Source organism: Zeus faber (genome assembly GCF_960531495.2).
Source record: "Zeus faber genome assembly, chromosome: 9".
Lineage (NCBI taxonomy): Eukaryota > Metazoa > Chordata > Actinopteri > Zeiformes > Zeidae > Zeus > Zeus faber.
The window spans coordinates 20,098,937-20,120,041 of record NC_137197.1 but is presented as its reverse complement, the minus strand read 5'-3'; the positions used below and the strand labels follow the sequence as shown (position 1 = coordinate 20,120,041).

Genomic DNA, 21,105 nt, shown 5'->3' with positions numbered 1-21,105 from the left:
TGTCTTTTCTCTGATACTTTTTGTCAGGGATTAATACATTTAACTCTGTGAGCAAAAGCTGTTTTTGGAGTTGCATCTCTCCTCCTTTTTTTTTTTTTTTCTTTTGGCCATGAAAGCGCATAAACATTGACATTCTAAGTCTCGGATCAGACTTTCAGGTAGAACATTTCATCAATCAGCCACCATTCATGTGCGGATGTATAGAAAATCCCAGTCTATCCCTGTCTGCCATCTTGCAAAACAGGCTGATTAACACATCTCAGTCTGCTCCAGGAAGAAATTAATTTGAGTATTCCCCGGAGTTTTAACAGGCCAGTGTTCTTACCGAGGCTTTTCTGATAGGTGAGTGCTGATTAAGCTGTAGCTGCCAATACAACAAGCAGGAGCTGGATGTAATGTAATGTGTATACCTCATATAGTACTTATAATTTGTCCTGTGCGTCAGTCCTGTGAATCACACTTTTATTGACGATATATGCTGTTTTAATTATTTTATTTTATTTTATTATTATTTTTAATACTTTAAGTTATTTGGCAATTTCTGTTCTTTCTTTTTGGCTACTTTTAGTTATTTGGCTGTTTTTCTTTCAGACCATTATGCTTTTTCATGCAAATTATTTGTACAGCAACACACACCTCACCATGACAAATTCCTACCTATATGAATATGTACTTGGCCGAATGTACAGATTCAGATTTAAAACGCAATGCAATTAACTGCTATATTACTAGATAAATCATTGTTGTAGTAATCACTGCATTACAGAAGGAGTCATAAATGGTAGATGGTAACAAATTGTGAATATTTCTTAATTTTGCACCAAACTTTCACTGGCTTTCAGACATTGGTGTGATACCAGGCCGAGTATAGTATAGTGATCTCAGAGTATCCCCGAAACATATGACCTGATACCAAAACAGCATATCCAACATGTCCAGAAAAGCAGCTCCATTTTCACTTTTTTTACCCATTGACGCACGTGCTGGAAAATGTATTATACTGTATTAGAGTGATAAAATGACCCCAAACTAAGAGACAGGTTAACTGAGTGCTGACCACCAACTAAATAAATAATATATCCGCCCACTAATCCCCTGACAACAGTGAAATGTGAAAGTAAGGGTTGAATTAGCATAAGGGCATGCACCACAAAATCACTGCATTTCAAAACCATAATCTATAGCTCTCTGGTTGTTTATTTTTCGCCTGTATATTGCTTATAACATGTTGTCTACAACATTTGGAACCGTTCGAAAAGGTGACTTCTTTAAATGTCATTTTTCAGGTGAAAGCTAATTTGTTTAAAGTGGCAATCCATAGGATTGTCTGTTTCCGATTGATTACACTTAAAGTCCCAGAATACAATTTGAAACTGCATTTAGTTTTTTTGTTTTATTTCAACATCCAAATGTAGACTCGTTTCGCTCGAGATGGTCACTTTCTTTCTCCAAAGTTTGCCTTCTTCTGATGAATTGATGGGGGGTATTTTTCCCCCCTTGGTCACTTGAGGTGGTGGGAACATGTTTTCATTCATCAGATGGTGCTGCTCTATTTTGTGAATTTCCATCCATATCGACGGTTTACCGACCACAGCCAGCTACGCTGCCTTATCAAATTCCCTTGCTGGGCGGACCCCGCCACCTACAATCTAAAACGGCACATAAAGGAACACACGCACATACATTGAATGGCTGTTTCTTATAAAAACCCAGCTGGAAAAAATGTAGCAAATGTTGTTTTTTTTTTTTTTTGTTTGTTTGCTCTTTAAACAAAATAATTTTCAGGGCTTTACCACTTGAATACTGCGTGCCTTTTAAAATAACATGACACCTAGGTGTATGCTGGGGAAGGTTTATCAGCAGCGCAGGTTGGTCAGGAATGGGTTAGTCACTGTTCAGGGGAAGTAGAAATGGATACGGGATAAGATCAGGACTCGGTGTTGATCGAGGCTGGTGGTTGGGCTCTCTGAGATGGCGTGTGAGATTGCATCGCCCCATCTCTAATATGCACATATCAGTGTTTTCACACGGCGAGCGTTAACAACCATTTTACTGCCTCCTGCTGTGAAGACGGTGACCTGTGTTTATGCGTTTCTCCGGTCCAGGCTGCAGGGACGCGATATCAGATTTCCTGCCGGGGTAAAAAGGGTGAAAAGCCTCCGTCTGATGCAGTCAATTAAATGAAAGCATAGTCGACTGTGGACGCAGGGAACTCGCAACCCGCCCCCCGCACACTCACACACTCCGACAGGGAGTGTGAGCTCCACACACTTCCTGTGGGGCATTGCAATCACACACTTGCTTGACATGGAACGAGCTGGCGAGCGCGCGAGCATAAACAAGCAAGGAAATGTTTCACCTGAAAGAAGGAGCATTAATTCAAAGCCATCACACTGGTGCTGAGGGGAAATGCTGCCTCATTAGCGTTCCCCCACTGCTTTGACGCAGCGGTGGGGAGAGGAGACGAAGGAGCGGCGGTGTGCACTTCCTGCCACATACTGATCAGTCTCCCGAGATCGCCGCCTTCGTCTTCTTCTTCTTCTTCCTCTTCTTCTTCTTCTTCTTCTCCTGCGTCTGTTAGAATACTTTGGATTTGGATGCCTTTATCGGGTTACGACAGGTTAAGCACGGAGCACGGAGTGCGTGCATACGGGAACATCCGTCCTTCCATCCTTGTTTCTTATGCGGTATACATAATGCAGCGGGTACAATCTGCCGCCTCAGATGTGCACAACAAGGCCCTTTCTGATGTGAAATGCACCATTACCGCGGTTGGAAATGGGAAATGTTCCACTTTTGATCTTATGGAGTATAATACCGCCCCGCTTCCGCGGGGCAACGAGGACGAGGCGGGATGGAAAGAGAGGGGGAGGTGTTATGTAGAGCGGCGTTGGCCTGCCCGGCCTCATCCCCCGTGAATGAATGACAGATTGGTGCAGGTCCGTACATGCACAAGTGGCATCACACATCCCCCCCCCTCGAAAATGTGCCTCACGGTGCTGTCGAGGCAGGGCGACGGCCATGACACCTGCTGTTATCACGGGAGCTGGTTCCACCTACGCAGCTCCAAGCCAATGTGCTGCAGGTACAGGGGGAACCAGGTGAGCGCTCGGCTAAGCTAAACGTCTAAATATAGAGCGCTCTGAGGCCGGGTGCATCAAGTGGAACACGGCGGCAGGTAAGGTGTCACCGTCGCCGCCTTTTTACGGCAACACTCGACGCTAGCGGCGAGGTATTTGTCACATTTGTTGACGGGTTTACACCCAGGGAGGCCCCCGCTATCACAATGTTGTTGTTGTTTTGTTTTTTGTTTTTTTCCTTTCTGTGAAATCTTTAGTGCCCGCGGAATATGGCAGTAAATGACAGCAGATGCGGCACAGATGGACAGCAGAGGTGATCAGGGGGAATTTGCACACAAAGTTGCTACAACGTGGTAATTACCTGGTAATTAAATCAGCTTTAAAGGGCCTCGGCGGGGCGTGGAGGTTTTTGCGGGAAGGGCAGGCGCTAATCACGTCCTCTTCACTTTCTCTAGATCATCCGGTGACATCTCCGCCCCCCTAACCCGTCTCGGATCTGTTCAGATATCAGCACCTTGTAATAACTTCGCCACCTTGTAATAACTTTACTTTGAGGAGAATTTTCAGGGCTCGACACTAACTTTTAAAAGTGGTTGCCAAATTGGCAACCGTGCTTCCGCCGTGGGTTGCCAAGAGTTGCAAAGCGGTTGCTGAATTTTGAATCACTCCATAATTAAATGGTAATGATCCTATATAATTATGATCCATATTGCAATACTCTTGTTTCACCGCTTTTGACGGAGTTGATCAGTGTACCAGTACAACTAATTTTCCTCGGCGGAAGTTTTCAAACCATGCTTTTTTTTTAATTTTCCAACTACAGTGGTTCCCAACTGGGCAACCAGACCACACAAGATGGTTGACAATGGCCCAAATGTAGTTGCCCAGGGAAACAGGGCAGAGCGTTTCACAGATATCTCACTGTCAGTTTCTAAACAGATGACGAGTTACTGTATACCACTTTTATTTTCATATTTTTTGACATATGATAGCAGGTTGACAACGAGCCAACCGAGACCGATGGTCGATAATATCCCAAATCTGGTTGCCTGAGACAACTTGGCCACTGCAATTCTCAGGCCCTGTAATATACAACTTACAGATTCAGCCGCTTGGAATTGCCGGTTGGTCCGAGACAGGAATGAAATGAATGGATATATCCGATTGGCAGGCGCTTGGCAGCCAGCTGGGGGCGGCAATTCTGAGTGGATGGAACTATAAGTGTAAACACAGTGTCACGCTGCACAATGTTCTGTTCTATGGACAACGGACAATCCACTCTGTCACATTTTATATGTCACTCGTAACTTTTTGTCCGGTGGGAATTGCTGACGTACGGCGAATGCACAGACGAGCGTAACAAGGACACATTTCATACCTGGCGCCCTTATTGCGCCGGCAATGACAAGCGAGACAGCCAGCCACTTTAATAAACACCCAGCCCGCGCCGCTTACGCTTCCTTCCCTCGCAGCGAAAGGCAAGGGCCAGAGAAAGCCCCGAAAAGTCTCTGTGAGATCTCAACATAATGATAAAAGGCGGCGGCGGCGGCGGGTGATGTCGGTAGGGGATGGAAATGCAGGTATGCACGGAGGGAGGGAGGATTGCAGACAATGAGTGATGGAAGCTCTCCCGGGGGGGAGAAGGGACCGGGGAGCGTGCCAGCCGCCCGTGCCCTTGTGAGGCGCCACTGTGGGCGGGCAGCGTTCTGAGTGGACGCCCCACTTCCTCCAGCGCTCGGCGTCCGTCCCAGAGGAGGGAGCGCGGAGCCGAGCTGAGGGTCTGGCTGGGGACCTCCGCCGACGCCCAGATACGAAGAAGAGAAAGCGGAGGGAAAAAATAAGTCCCAAATATTCCCCCGCGCCGGAAGGAATTCAGGGCTGTTTGTCGGACACCAGATAGCGGATGGAGTCTTTCTGAAAGCTGCGTGTCTGTAAAATCGAACAAAGCCATAAACGCCAACATTTTTGCACATTCGAGTCATTCATGGTCTTTGTTGGTGCCGCAGATATTGTGTGTGTTTTAATGAGATTAGAGCCGGGTGATGTTCACAAAAAATATCCCGATGTTTTTAGACGAATGCCTCGTTGCCGATGATTTTTTACAATATTTTGGGGGTGAAAATCTCTGTTTTTTGGTGTTTTTTTGTGATGCGTCGGTGATATTTCGGGTGATATTGACGCACAAAAATTGGTTATGTGGATTATATAACCATTGATGAGAACAGGCAGAACAGTACATGAAGTTCAGAAAGTTGCATTTACTTTACTGTGATGCTCCTTGAAGACCATACCAATTACCGTAGCCCAAAATCTGAGACTGGCCCCCAAAATATTGATATTATCTCAAACTGAACAAACAAAGAGTGACTTTTTCTCAATGCTCCATAAATAACTTTATGAAGTTATGAATATGAATTACTGTTTGCAAACCAGAAATAACTGTTTGCAGACTATGAATAATAACTGTTTGCTTCTGTGTAAATATACCATGGCTTTCATTTTGCTTTTTAACTCCTGCTTTTCTTTTCTTTTTGTCTCCTCTCGTTCACATCAGGAGCTGCTGGAGTCATGACAGGTACACTCCTTTCTTTTCCTCCGTCTGGTTCTGACACCGTTTCTGTCCGTGTCTGTTGCTGTGTCTGTGTCTGCTGCGCTGTCTGTGGCTGTGTCCGTGTCTCTCACCGCTACTATCGCCGTGTCGGTCACAATGTCTGTGTCTGTCGGTCGCCGTGGCTGTCTGTTTCTGTCGCTGTGTCTGTGAATATGTCTGCGGACGTGTCTGCCGCTGCATCTGTCGCTGTGTCTGTGAATATGTCTGTGGACGTGTCTCTCGCTGCATCTGTCGCTGCGTCTGTCGCTCTGTCTGCGTCTGTCGCAATGTCTGTCTGTCGCCATGGCTGTCTGTTTCTGTCGCTATGTGTCTGTCACGATGTCTGTGGCTGTGTCTGTGGCTGTGTCTGTCTGTCGCTATGTCTGTCACTGTCTTTTGCTGTGTCTGTTGCTATGGCTGTGTCTATGTCTGTCGCTATGTCTGTCACTATGTCTTTTGCTGTGTCGGTTGCTCTGTCTGTGGCTGTGTCTGTTTCTGTCGATGTGCCTGTCAATATGTCTGTGGCTACTTCTGTTTCTATCCCTATGTCTGTGGCTGTGTCTGTGCCTGTGTGTCTTTGGCTCTGTCTGTGGCTATGTCTCTGGCTGTCTCTGTTGCTATGTCTGTATCTGTACCTGTGCCTGTCGCCTTATCCGTGGCTATGCCTGTTGCTGTGTCTGTTTCTGTCTGTTGCTGCGGCTGTGTCCGTTTCTTTCGTTGTGTCTGTCGCTCGGTAGTTAAGTCAGTAACTTGTATGGCGCCTTTCAAGGGCAGAGAGGTCACTGAGCGCTTCACAGAGGCAGATCATCATCAGCGTACGTACAGAAACGAAATAGAAAGAGACAAATGACACAAAGGCAAGTTGAAACGAACGGGTCCTGAGCTGCTTTTTAAAAGTGTTCACAGATCTTCACTCCCGAGGGGGAGAGCTCCAGAGTTTGGGAGCCGCCGCCTCAAAAGCACGACCCCCTTTAGTTTTTAAGTCTCGATCGTGGAACGACCGGCAGAGCTTGATCAGAGGACCTCGGAGACCTGCCGGTGACATAGCGCTGCGGGAGATCGGTGATGAAGGAGGCGTCTGACCAGGCGGAGCTCCCTACCGGAGGTGACGACAACAACTTTCAACCGGAGTTGGAGGGGGAGCCGGCGAAGAGCAATGGGAGCGGGTGTCACAGGAGCCTTTGGAGGCCTTTGGTCCAGAGTTTAGCAGCAGCGTTTTGGACCGCCTCGTGAAAGTGTCCAGCGATGATTCGCCGAGGCAGGCGAGGAGGGCGCTGCAGCGGTCAAGACGGGGCGGTATAAAGGCGTGAATTAAGATTTCCGTCTCCGCTCGAGACACAACGGGCCTGGGCTCTGCAATGTTTCTCAGCCGGAAAAAAGACGAGCGAATTCAAATGAAAATGAAAATCATAAAGTGTCAAGAGCCCGGTCCGTAGTGACAGCTAGATTCCTTACGGGGGATTTATGGGACGAGGTAAGAGACCCAAGACCATCGCTTACCTCAGGGACAAGACTTGATGAGCCACTATGTCTGTCTTCATTTGGAACAGGGCTGTTCCTGTCTCTGTGTCTGTCTGTGTCTCTGTTTCTGTCTGTCTCTGCGACCGTCGCTGTTTCTGTGTCCGTCACTGTTTCTGTCTGTCTCTGTGTCCGTGTCTCTGTGTCTGTTTGTCTCTGTATCCATGTCTCTATGTCTCTCTGTCTCTGTGTCTGTCTGTCTCTGTGTCCGTGTCTCTGTGTCTGTCTGTCTCTGTGTCTGTGTCTGTCTGTCTCTGTGTCCATGTCTCTGTGTCTGTCTGTCTCTGTGTCCGTGTCTCTGTGTCTGTCTGTCTCTGTGTCTGTGTCTGTCTGTCTCTGTGTCCATGTCTCTGTGTCTGTCTGTCTCTGTGTTCATGTGTCTGTCTGTCTCTGTGTTTGTGTGTCTGTCTGTCTCTGTGTTTGTGTGTCTGTCTGTCTCTGTGCCCATGTCTCTGTGTCTGTCTGTCTCTGTGTCCGTGTCTCTGTGTCTGTCTGTCTCTGTGTCCGTGTCTCTGTGTCTGTCTGTCTCTGTGTCTGTCTGTCTTTGTGTCTGTGTCTGTGTCTGTCTGTCTCTGTGTCCGTCTCTGTGTCTGTCTGTCTCTGTGTCCGTGTCTCTGTGTCTGTTTGTCTCTGTGTCCATGTCTCTGTGTCTGTCTGTCTCTGTGTCTGTCTGTCTCTGTGTCCGTGTCTCTGTGTCTGTCTGTCTCTGTGTCTGTGTCTGTCTGTCTCTGTGTCCATGTCTCTGTGTCTGTCTGTCTCTGTGTTCATGTGTCTGTCTGTCTCTGTGTTTTGTGTCTGTCTGTCTCTGTGTCCATGTCTCTGTGTCTGTCTGTCTCTGTGTCCGTGTCTCTGTGTCTGTCTGTCTCTGTGTCCGTGTCTCTGTCGGTCTGTCTTTGTGTCTGTCTGTCTCTGTGTCCGTGTCTCTGTGTCTGTCTGTCTCTGTGTCCGTGTCTCTGTGTCTGTCTGTCTTCTGTGTCCGTGACTCTATGTCTGTCTGTCTCTGTGTCCATGTCTCTGTGTCTGTCTGTCTTCTGTGTCCGTGTCTCTATGTCTGTCTGTCTCTGTGTCCGTGTCTCTGTGTCTGTCTGTCTTCTGTGTCCGTGTCTCTGTGTCTGTCTGTCTCTATGTCCGTGTCTCTGTGTCTGTCTGTCTCTGTGTCCGTGTCTCTGTGTCTGTCTGTCTCTGTGTCCGTGTCTCTGTGTCTGTCTGTCTTCTGTGTCCGTGTCTCTGTGTCTGTCTGTCTCTGTGTCCGTGTCTCTGTGTCTGTCTGTCTCTGTGTCCGTGTCTCTGTGTCTGTCTGTCTCTGTCCGCTAACTCCCTTCATCCCGGTCACTTCACATGGAAACCCAGTATGGAGCTCGGGCAGTTTGCAGTCGGTGTTCACTGTGTGTTTGGTCACTTTGAATTATTAGGATTATTATTGTAGCGTTCCCGCAGCGAGGGAGAAAGGGGGGAAAAACATTATCGCTTCGGCGTCTGATTTATGTTATTTGTAAATTCTATTACCCCACACCTAATTATATAAGAGAACCAGGGAAATTATTTTCGTTCTTTCTTACTCTTCTTTCTCTTTTGTTCCGTGTTGAAGCGTCTCATTAGACAAACGGGGACGCGCAGCTCGACTTTGAGCTCTCCGAAATTAGAGGTTCCAGGGACGTTTGAAAGCTCTACGCGGAGCGTCCGTCGAAATGGCACGGCACTAATTATGTCCTATGATGGCGAATGTGTTTTTTTTTTTTTTTTTTTTTTTTTCCCCCTCTCGTCCCCGGTTGAAACAGCATTGATCATTAGGATCAGGGTCTAATAACCGAGGGAGGGATGGAAGCAGCATCACAGAGGAAGAGGAGAAATGAGAGAGAGGGAAAGTTTCATTGATAATGACTACTCTGTGGTCCGGGCTGCTCCTTGAAAGGACAAGGCGGCGCCAGACAGAGGCGACTCGGGGGAGACTCAGGGGAGAAGGGGGTGGCGGGGGGGGTGGGGGTGGGGGGGGTGCCGGGGGGCGGCTGTCCTGATTTCTGCCGCCCCCCCTTTCATCTCTTTTGGTGTGAAAACAAGAGAGAAAGGTTCAAAGAGATGGAGGGAAGTTGATGCAGAAAGGTGGCCTTTGCCAACTTCTGATGAAGGAAACCGCTGGATCACATTTCCCCGATTCTGTCAAATTTTTTATTTTTTTTTAATTTTATTTTTTTTCTCGGTTTAAATTGGAGCCCCGGGTCGGGCTATTTAGTTTTTTTTTTTGGGTGGGGGATTTTGGAGCACCACTTGACGTGATCGCACGCCTCGAGGAATTCTGGCCCGTGGGAGTGTGACAGATATTGCGTGTTATTCAGCTTAGATCCGCCAAAAATAAGTACCTCGATGTCGATAATGAGACGTTATTTCGGGGATATCATGCCAGCTTGAAGTTCAGAAAAGTGCATTACTTTATCGCAACACAGCCTTAAAGACAACATTTATATAAGATATTACGATGCCCAATGTCCCAGACAATGTCTAGTCTCCCATCACTGTATTGACATTATAATGATGTACCGTCCAGCCCCTAAATCATGATGATTTCAGGGCTGTTTGCAGGACGCCAGCTAGCGGAGAATCCCTCCTCGGGCTGAAAACAAACACCTCGATGTCAATAATGAGACGTAATTTTGGAGACGACTTTCGGTGCTTTCCTACCATATTTACTCACAAGGAATATTCGAGAAACGATCATTAGTGATGAGGTGTTGAGGTTCTACGAGGTTCACAAAGTTGCCTCGCTTCACTGTAATGCAGCCTTTAGTCTCACATCATGATATCAATGTCATAACGGTATTATAGCTCAGCCATGATTCAGATATTTTATTTTCGGGAAGATGGATGGAGAGAAGCTGAGGCGAAAGGTGCCTTTTGCCAACTGCGGATGAAGGAAACAGTAAAGCCGTGATAATACTCTGATAGATTCTGTCAATTTTTATTTAATTTTTTATTTTTTTGTCTGTTTGTTTAAATTGGGCCTCGAGTTTGGGGTTTGCTTCGTGCCTTTTCGAGCGGCGTCGACGTGATTGGACGGCGGAATTGAAAGTATCCCATTCCCGCTGACTGTTTGATTCAGTGCGTTGCGATGCGGGAACAGGAGGGCAGTCGTGTGCAGCGACACAAGCACTTTACTCTGCCCGACAGCTGCTGGAATGAGTGTGAATCTATCAGCCAGTCATCTGTGCCATGCCTCTGCCCACACCTCGCCTCCCCCCTTTCCACGCCCACCCGCCACCTAAGAATTAATGACTGCCTCTCCTCATTTGCACCCAATCATGACCAGGATGCTGAGGCAATTGAAAATGTTTACTCCAATTGCAAAAACCCTCGATGTTCCGCAAAGTGGCCTGTTTTCACTTTGACGGGATTGCTAATCACAGCCACGTTATTTATGTGTGTTTTGAATTGGAGATGAGCCCGACGCCGGGATATTGGAAGGGGACCGGCCTTGCTCGGGGGCTGCTAAACCTTATGGAAAATGTGTCTATTACACTGCGAGTCTTGCAGATTGGGAGCAGAATAACCTTGCTTTGAGGGATGCTCTACTGCCGCCGCTCCGACTGTGAAATATATTACTTTTTATAACCCCGGAATAAAAACAGACATCAAAACACATGACAATGCTTTTACCTTCTCATCTGCAGTACTTAGCCCGAGTATTGCCAGGTCTGGCCGGGTTTGACACTCAATTTAACTGCACACTTGCACTTAATGTTTTAGCACACCACATTAACGTTATTTTGGCTTGTCTGCTCCCTCCTCCGCTCGTTTCCTTTCTCCTCGGTAAAGTTGATGCCTCTACGTTTGCGCGCCTTCCCCTTTTTCGGTGTACACGCATAAGAAATGTTCCCGGTATTAAACGCCACCGGCCTGCGTTGTGTTCTTTAGGCTCATGATCTGTCTGTTTTCAACTATTACCCCCATTGTGTCACAATCCAATATCTGCCTCTGGCCCCCGAATGAAATGGGTATTTTTATTGCATCAGACAGGTCTGAGGAGCTTTCCTCCGCAGGAGGTTAATTTCTTATTGTGAGCTGCATTCATAGAGTTCATTTCCAATCATGTTAGTTTGGCTGTCTATTCCCATTATCACTATCTAAAAACGCAGGTGTTTCTCCCCCACTTAGAAAGCGTCAGAATGCAATAGAGGCGTATGACAACTCAGGCATGCAAATTTGCTTTTGATGTTTTCTCGGGGCTGCGGCTGAGAGTCTCGTTCCTTTTTGCTGCTGTAAATCTAAGGTATTTAAAAGCGTTCTCCATTCTTCTTCCTCCCCGGCGTCTCTTCTTGATGGATAAATATAGCACAAGGTGACTTTTTGATTTCCTACGTACTTCACATTGCCGATAGGAAACAAAGCCCTTATTCATTTTTTTTTTTCGGGGGGGGGGTTAAAAACAGGGAAGAATGGTGTAAGTTGTAATGGCGGGGGGGGGGGTGCGAGCGGCGTCGGGCTTGGGCGCCTCGTCGCTCTGTGATTCCTGGAGATACACGACACACTGAGCACACAGCGCTCGCATGGACCCTCCGATGGAGGGCTCTGATAAGAGCTCCGCCATAAACAACATCCAGCCCCGCTCTGTCCCTCGCTTCTCCCTGTCCTGCTCCTCTCGCTCTGTTTTCTCCAACCCCCCACTCACCCTCCTCTCATATATTTCTCTATTTTCCTCCCACCTCCTGGCGACTCTCTCGCCATCTACTACCTCTCTCTTTGTCTAATCCTCCCACCTTCTCCACATCTCACAGCCTCTGTGGGCAGTGGAGCTTGCAGCCCATCTGGCACTGACTCACCGGGGGCCCCCTCGGAGCCAAGGGGGAGATCAATAGTGACAAACACTGCACATGGCTTCTTATATTAGAGAGATTAGACATTAAATCTACTCCGCCAATAGGGGCCCACTCACATATGTTTACACCGCGCGGGTTGCTGACCACGCTGAACCCCCCCCCCCTTTTTTTCGGCTGTGTCGAGTGTGAAGTATATATGAAAAGTTATATGAGCGCTGTTCTTCTGCCCGTTCCGGTGTGAAGTGGAAGGTCAGAACCTTGGAACCGACAACGTCTCCGTGGTGGAGGGGGAGATGGCCACCATCAGCTGCCGGGTGAAGAACAACGACGACTCGGTCATCCAGCTCCTCAACCCCAACAGACAGACCATCTACTTCAGGGAAGTCCGACGTGAGTCTCCGCCTTGGTTTTGTTTCCACGCCCTCCCCTCACGTCAGCGCTCGGGGCTTCACCGGCGTTCATTCGATCCTCCTCGCTAAAGCTATATCGGTGTTTTTCAACCGCTTGTGCCGGGAAAACGTTTGCGCAATTTCCGCTTCAAATGAGTTATTTGTGTCGCAAGATCAAAATTGCCTGTGGTAGTCTGGGCTAATCTGTCGAATGAGTGAGTTCCAGCCAAAATAGTTCGTCTGGACGGGCTCAAGTTTCACTCTGCAAGTGACGATGACACGTAGTGATAAAGGGTTTGACTTTTTATTTTTTTATTTTTATTTTTTTTTAAGATTCGGTTCTCGACAAGTCTCTCAGTAAAAAAAAGAGCCGCCCCATTTTCCAACTCGTTCATTGATTCAGTTTGTGTGACGCGCGGTGAGCGAGGGAGAACTTCCTTGAATGGATGGAATTCTCCCAAGGATCATTTCTATTCGGTCAAAATCATTTCCTTTTTTTGGTCGAACGCAAAGAGTAAATCCGTCACATTCAGGAAGAATCTCCGTATGGAAAGTGTCTCGGCCTCGTTTTTTGCCCTGGACTTTCATTTCCTCGGCAATTATTTCCTGTTTGTGAATTGAGCATTAGCTCACTCTAGTCCACTCTTTTGCCGGAGAAAAGAGTCCCAACTCCCCAAATCACTTCAAAGCTTTTGTTCGCTACGGACGAGTCGTTTGCGAGTCGCGCATCGCTCATTATTAGTAGGCCATATTACTAAGCATTCTACATGTTTGTGACGTTATTAGTGCTAAACCTGATAGCGGTACAGTGCCCTGGGATTATTAAAAGTGTGATGTGGTATAAAACAGGTCATGAAACACTGAGCTCTAATCTAAAACTGTGATACTGTAAACCCGGACGCCGCCCGTCCTTGACTCTTTTTTTTTTTTTTTTTATCCGATTCTCTAAAGTCATTACCCTCCAGATTGCTAAAGAGATTAATATGGGATAATACGTCGGGCGGTTTCCATAACGGGAATACTCGTGTCCTTGTCACCGTTCGATTTTTAACGATAATCTCTTAGATTAGGAAATTGGTCATTGATTATGCATGAGCATATGGGCTTGTTCTTCCTCCACCTACTCCCGTGATGACGTTTGTCTCTGTTTTTACTCGTCGGTGTCTGGGAGCGGAGCCAGGACTCAAGGTGAATAAGAAATGCCCTTCATTTGGATCTATATCACATCCCAGCTGCTGGAGCACCGCCACATGTGCCACGTTTTTCGCACTCGCCTCGCAGCAGCACCCGGGGATTGTGGGTAGTTTGTACGTTCCTAAAGCGAAATGGCTTTAAAAAAAAAAAAATTGTTTCATGTTTTCAAAGTCGGGAGAATCAGCGTTACACAATTTATAATCCTCAGTGTAATATCTCAATGTACATGTAAGCGCTTCATCAGACAGACGTAATAAGCGATAACCACACTTAAAATTTTTTTTTTGTTGTTTTAATGTATTTAAAAAAAAAAATCCAATATACAATAAACCTAACAATTAACAATCTACTACTACTACTGAGCACTTGAGTACATTTACTGTTGAAATGCTCTATATAAATAACTAAGAAGAGGTGCATGGGAGCCATTGTTTTAGCTGTTTTAAGTCACGTTTTTCAATCACTGTTGCAGTTGGAAGATATTTCTATTTGTTTCTGGGATTTGCATACATTTATGATTTTTCTTTCTAGGGCGAGATTGAATTAAATAGCTGCAGTCGCCGTTTCAAGGGGAGCAGCGGTTGGGAGTCCATATATTCAACAGAATGCTTGATACAAAGTTCAAAGCGATAATAAATAATGTACATATATCATCATTATCTTATTGTACTGCCCACCCCCTCTCATCCCGAGATGATGTGTGTTTTCACAAAATCCTGGATGGTCGTCTACTGTGACGCGTCCACATTCCGCCGATGGTATATTCTGTATCATCACCTCGCTTTCCTTTCAGCCTCCTTTTAATTTTGTGAACCAAAAAAAAACAAAAAAAAAACCACTCACTGTAGCTGCATCCACCTTGCACATCTCACCCTGCGTGGATGCTGCTACATCCACCCGGTCTCACCCTGCGTGTGTGTGGTTTTCAGTGTGTGGAATCACAGGAATGTTTCCTGCCAGAGACTCTTTTTGGATACACAGCAGCGTGTGGCAGAGTGTTCCACACAGTGCAGGAAGCTGCGACTGTTTTCACACGGCGCCCACAGCTTTATACAAAATGTATTCTTTAAATTGAAGAAAAAACCTCTTCAGGCCTGTTTGACTTTCGGACCGTGGTGTAGAAATTTCCGTCTGAGAAAAACCAAAAGGAACGGTCCTTCTCTCTTTAGATGTTCTCTCTCATCTTTTAAAAAAATATGTATATATATGTATATATATATATATATATATATATATATATATATATATATATATACAAATATATAAAAAAATTACATTAATTATACGAAATATATTTATTTTTGCAGAAGCATATAGTGGCATATACAGTAGTAGCATTCAGTAGCATGCTGCATATACATATATTTATTTATTTATTTATTTTTGATTGTTTATTTATTTATTTTTTGTCTGTTTATTGGATTTTTCAGAGCATACAAAATTGGCATTAGGTCATAAAAAAAGAAATAAAAACACAAACATTTACACAGGCACATACAGTATATATACAATACAATAAATAAAACAATAATACAGTTTTAATAATAACTTCAAAAACCATTAACCACCAATCGCCCCGTACATTTTTATCGCACTTCAGCCTCAGAAACGTGTTAAATCCACCGCACATTCAGGAAAGCACTCAATCCTTAAATAGATCTAGAATTCCCAATCTATGGCGGGGCGGCTCGGCTCTTATTGGGCGGTTTTAACGGGTGGAACTCCATGACAGCAGACATTTTAGGTTCTTGTGGGACCCCCGCTGCCGACGGCTTTGTTAGCACCCAGTGGGGTCTCTGTGCACGGAGAGGTAAACAACACTGACATACATACACACATTGAAAAATACCACCTGGTGCGATACAGTGTACACACACTGAAAGGAAACGGTGAATGGATAAATGCAGATCGATGTTTCTTTTCTATAGATAAAAGGCAGCGGTGGAAGAAGCACTCAGAGCTTGTACTGAAGTAAAAGTACAAATACTGTGTGTACATAAAGTGTATAAGTACTTGCTCTTAAATTTACTTATTATATTTAAAATATTAAAAGTAAAAAGTACTAGTAACAGAGCCTGTAAGGTGGCATATGGGACCTTTGTTTTCTCTGTTTTCTGCATTCTGATATGCTGATCACAATTTACCAAAAAATGTTATAGTTGTTGTCATAATCATACTCATTGAGAAATCCAAAATCTGTCTCAAGTTCGATTTGGCAATATATACTGTCTATATATTGTATATAATTTGCTTTGAAATGTAGTAGATTAAAAATAAAAATTTTCTGATCAAGAAACTGAACTTGAAAAATGTACTTAAAAATAAATACATGACTTTCTCCTACAGTAACTTTCCACCACTGGTGTGTCAAACAGCGTTATGCTAAAAGTCACGGTGATGTACTGTATAGAAGAATAGGATCATTGTAAAAAAAAATTCATTTAAGTAGAAAGCAATGCCTTAATAAAAATATTAGTATATATACATAGTGATATATTCAAATAGCAATGACACAGTAATGTACTATGAATATGCAACACCTTGATGCATACTTAATGGCATACAGTACGCCAGTTGTCATTGATTGTGATTCACGATTTCTAACTCGATTTGCATTTGAATTATGGTTGTTATGATTTGAGTATTAACAATGCATTAGGAGAGTTTTCAGACCCCTTCAGCTGTTCCACATTTTGTAATTCATTTTTTCCGCTCATCAATCTACACACAATACCCCACAATGACGAAGCAAACAGTTTTTTCTAACTTAACTTTTTTCTAACTTTTTCTAACTTCTAACTTACAATTACTTAGCACTACCTAGCAGTATTTATTGTTACACTAATGTCTCTGTCGCAATGTAGCTTGAATGTTATTCCCCCTTGTAAGTCGCTTCGGATAAAAGAGTCTGCTAAATGACTAAATGTAATGTAAATGTTTTTTGGTTTTTTTTTTTTTTTCAAATGTATTAAAACTAAAAATACTGAAATATCACAGTATTCAGACCCTTTAAATCAGTACTTTGTTGAAGTACTTTTGGCGGTGATGTTGGCCTCCGGTCTTCTTGGGAATGTTGCGCCAAGCATGGCACGCATGTTTTTGGGGAGTGTCTCCCATTCCTCTCTGGAGATCCTCTCAAACTCCGTCGGGTCGGATGGGGGACTGTCGGAACACAGCTGTTTTCTCGGGTCTCTCCGGAGATGTTCGATCGGGGGTCGAGTCCAGGCTCTCCGGGGGCCCCGTTCTGAGGTCCTGAGCTCGCTGGAGCAGCTTTTTCATCACGGATCTCTCTGTGCTTTGCCACGTCCATCTTTCCGTCCACCCCGACCAGCCTCCCGGCCGCCACCACGCTTCCCTGTTCCGATGCTGTTGGCAAGGTGGTACATGCCGCTTGACCTTCAGGCCAAAGACTCCAATCTTGGTTTCATCCGAGCAGAGAATCTTGTTTCTCGTGGTCCCGAGTGTCCCTTACGTGCCTTTTGGCAAACTCGGAGCGGTCCGTCATGCTCCTTTTACTGGGGAGTGGCCTCTGTCTGGCCACTCTACCGTAAAGGCCTGATTGGTGGAGTGCTGCACAGATGGCTTCCTTTCTGGATGGTTCTCCCATCTCCATCAGAAGAACCCTGGATCTCCGCCAGAGGGGTGAGCGAGAACCCGATGGTCACTTTGGCGGACACTCTTTGCCCCCACCCCCCGCCCCGATTGCTCAGTTCCGGCCCCGGGAACCAGGAAGAGTGTGGGCGGGGCCAAACTTCTCCCGTTGCAAGAGTGATGGGGGCCACTGTGTCCTCGGGGACCTTCGGTGCCGCAGAAATGTTTTTGTGTCCTTCCCCTGATCCACCCGTCGACACCATCCTCTCTCGCAGGGGCTACGGACAAACTCCTTAGGGCTCACATTTTGCTCCGTCACTGCGCTGTCGACTGCGGGACCCTTATATCCAGACGGGTGTGTGCCTTTCCAAATCATGTTCCGTCATCTGAGTTTACCGCAGGCCGAATCAAGTTGTAGAAACGTCTCAAGGATGACGAATAGAAGCTGGGTGCTCCCGAGCTCGGTTGCGGGCGCCTAACGAAGCAAATCCGAGAAAAGCAGCTTTGGCTTTGTCATTGTTGTGTCGTGTGCCGGTTGATGAGGGGTCGGGGTGGAAAAAAAAGACGTTCATCCATTTTAGGAGAAGGATGTGACATCACAAAAATGATGAGGGTGCGAAGCGGTCCGAAGACTCTCCCCCCCCCCCCGGCGCCGGCTGTGCAGTTCGACTGAGAAAGCGGCGAAAAGGCTCGTCGGCGGGACCGTGCGCCCCGCCCGGCTTTGTGTTTCACGGCACTAAGCGGCTCTTTCCGGTGCCGCGTGCGTTTTGTCCCCCCTACGCCATCGGGCCCCTCCCCGGGTTCGAGCGCTCGGCGTCACCCGAGTGAAGGCTCCCCCCCCCCCCCCCCCCCCCCCCCCCCACCGGCCGGCCCCGGTGACTAGCTGTGCGTCACTCTCGTAGCTCCCCTTTGAGGAAAGAGACTTCCAAAGAGCTCTCAAATTATCAGTCAGTATTGGGGATGAGGTTTTCGCGTGTTGGCGGTGCCCCCCCCCCCCAAGACCTGGGATAATGATCAGTGCCGACTTGCGAGGCCTGGCAGGAATAAGAGACGAGCGCTTCGTTAGCCCGACAGACGCGGGGAGGGAGAGGACTCGATCAAGTGGGCAGGTCAGGACATCAAAAGGGCTCTCAATCAAATCCGCCGACCCGGAGTGTTTATGTAAAACAGCGGCTCGGGAGGCGACGGCGGTGACCCAAATGAAGAGGCGGCGCGGGGGGGAAAAAAAAGTTGCAATCCTCCGCTAACCCAGTTTGACAACGTTCAGAACGGGAGGAGGGGGAGAGAGAGAGAGGGAGAGGGAGAGGGAGGGGAAGTCCGACCACTCCGACCGCGCCGTACACCGCCCCGCTATCCTGTCGCGTTGCTAAAAATGTCAGGCACAGGGAGGGCCGCGCTTGTTTTTGTGGCCCGCCGACGGTTAATGGTGCGAGACTCGCAAACAAAACGGGTTTCTCGGACTCTGGAGCCGCTCCGGCAAAAAAAAAAGAAAATGAGTGGCCGAGCGAATGAATCCTCGCGCCGGGAAAATCATTACTGCGGACCAAATTAAAGTCCAAGGCATTAGGCATTTAACATAATTCATATCGAATGTGGCCGATTTACTCGTTGCATTTTGCCAAAATGAATAATTGTGACTGATTCTTGTGAGAATTCTGTTCGTGAGGCTCCGGAACCCTCGTTCGCTCTCGCTCACAGTGAATTAAAGAGCCGAAAAAAAATGTTGTACCGGGTGGCTCGCCAAGAACCGGATCCTAAAAAAAAAAAACATATAAAAAAAAAATATATATAAAAAAAAAAAAAGAAGCAAATCGTCGCTGCTAGCTGTCGTGGTTTTCAGAGTGAGACCGGAGCTTTCCCTGACGAGCAAGGCGGCGGCATTCCGGCCGGAACTTGTGAATCCGATGAATTTGTGCAACCTTACAATCATGATCTGGCCACACTAGAGCTGCTTTCCATTATTTTTAAGTGGAATTTGAAACATTTTCCCAGCAGAAGTTGAAGAACACCGGGGGTTTAAAGTGTGAGGGATTCTTCCCTATCCAGCCAGCCCTCTTAATTTAACCCAGCATGTATGTTCCAACGCCTCTCCTCCTCCTCCTTCTCCTCCTCCTCCATCTTTTTTCGGGTAATACGTGATATTGCCCGGCCGTGCGTGACCGGCAGCGCCCGCGCGTTTTTAGAAACTTCCAGCTTGTTAGGAGTCCTGACGACTGTGGAGCTGCTGGAGGAGCCGACTTGTAAGAATCATCCCGGAAACTCACTTTTTCTTTTACTCAATTAAGCAGAAAGCCCACAAAGGAGCAATTTTCCCAATCCCTCCACTCCTCCGTCAGCCCCCGCCCCTCCCTCTCTCTCTCTCTCTCTCTCTCTCTCTCTCTCTCTCTCCTGCTGAAAGCCTGTTTTTTTTTCCGCTCTTTCTCCTCTTTCTCCAATTGCTCTTTTATCCCTTCACTGTTTCGCACTGTCCTTCCCTGTCACTCCGTCCTTCTCTCTCTCTCTCTCTCTCTTTCTCTCTCTCTCTCTCTCTCTCTCTCTCATTCTCACCATCTCTACCTCGTCCTGTTCTCTCCACTCCCCCCGCCCGTTTCCTCTCCTCTTCTCTTTCCTGTTCTTTCAACCACCGACACCTTTTTCTTTTCTTTTTTTTTTCCACTTTCACCTCCTCCCTCCCTCCCTGTCTCCCTCCCTTTCCCCTTCCACCTCTTCTCTCGCTCCACCTGTCTCATGTCTCCACCTTCGTGTCATCCTCTCTCCTCCCACACACCCCCCCCTCCCGTGTCTCCACTTTCTCCCCTCCTCGTCTCCTTCCTGTTCTTTTTCAACCGCTGACACCTTTTTATTTTCTTTCTTTTTTTTTTTTTTACCTCGTTCCTCCCTTCCGCCCTCCCTCCCCCGCCTCCACCTCTTCCTTCGCTCCACATGTCTCCCGTCACATTTGTGTCCTGTCTCACATCCTCCCTCACATCCTCCTCCTCCTCCTCCTCCTCGTCTCCGTCTCCTCTTGTCTTGTCCGTCTTCCCCTCCCTGTTCTGACACCTTTTTCCTCCCCCCCCCTCCCCTCCCCTCCCTCCCTCTCTCCCTCACCACCTCCACTATTCCCTGGGTCCACGTGTCTCTCTCTTGCCCCCCTCTCCCAGCCCTGAAGGACAGCCGGTTCCAGCTGGTGAATTTCTCTGACAACGAGCTCCGGGTGTCTCTGTCCAACGTGTCACTCTCCGACGAGGGACGCTACGTGTGCCAGCTTTACAGCGATCCCCCTCAGGAGGCCTACGCAGACATCACTGTGCTGGGTACACACGCACACGCACACGCACACATAGACAAGAGCACACACACACACACACACACACACACACACACACACACACACACACACACTCGCTCAATAACACCAGAACCTGAATCGGTTTATTCCGAGTACATTTTCATAGACGAGGAATCTCCCGTGATGTGAGTTGCTGTGTTTCTCGACAGATATTTGATGTGGTATAATTTGCATTGAAATGCTTTATTGTCCGGAAAAAATATAAATCCAATAAAAAATAGGTATATTGTAATTATGTCATTATTATTATTATTATATTAAATATCAAAATACACAGAAATAGCCAACAATTCAGAGCAGAAATATTATAATAATAATATAGAAATACAGACTATGCAAAGTGCCATTCTATTGACAGGATTAATTATTGGTATAGGTATATACTGTAGGTCATACGTAATTACTGTGCACTTACTAAATTAAGATAACACCTAATTAATCCCCGAAGAAAACAGTACTGTTGAGAAAGAGATATTAATTAAACTCATAAGACATAACAAATATGTACATATGTAATGTAAGACAAAAGTTTATTACTCCAGCCTACAGTGTCAAAGCAGTTATTCTAGTATATTGACACCTTTGCTGTCATTCCCTCAACTCCATT

General features: G+C 46.5%; 1 protein-coding gene across 1 annotated transcript in view; it reads left to right on the top strand.

Annotated features, from left to right (window-relative positions):
- cadm1b (cell adhesion molecule 1b) overlaps positions 1–21,105 on the top strand; it is a gene marked incomplete at both ends in the record, with an annotated part of 159,919 nt that overhangs the window by 103,980 nt on the left and 34,834 nt on the right. Inside the window, 3 exons of the mRNA XM_080006687.1 lie at positions 5,635–5,655; positions 12,240–12,386; positions 20,311–20,463. Coding sequence (XP_079862813.1) covers positions 5,635–5,655; positions 12,240–12,386; positions 20,311–20,463 — 321 coding nt within the window. The remainder of the gene's footprint in view (positions 1–5,634; positions 5,656–12,239; positions 12,387–20,310; positions 20,464–21,105) is intronic.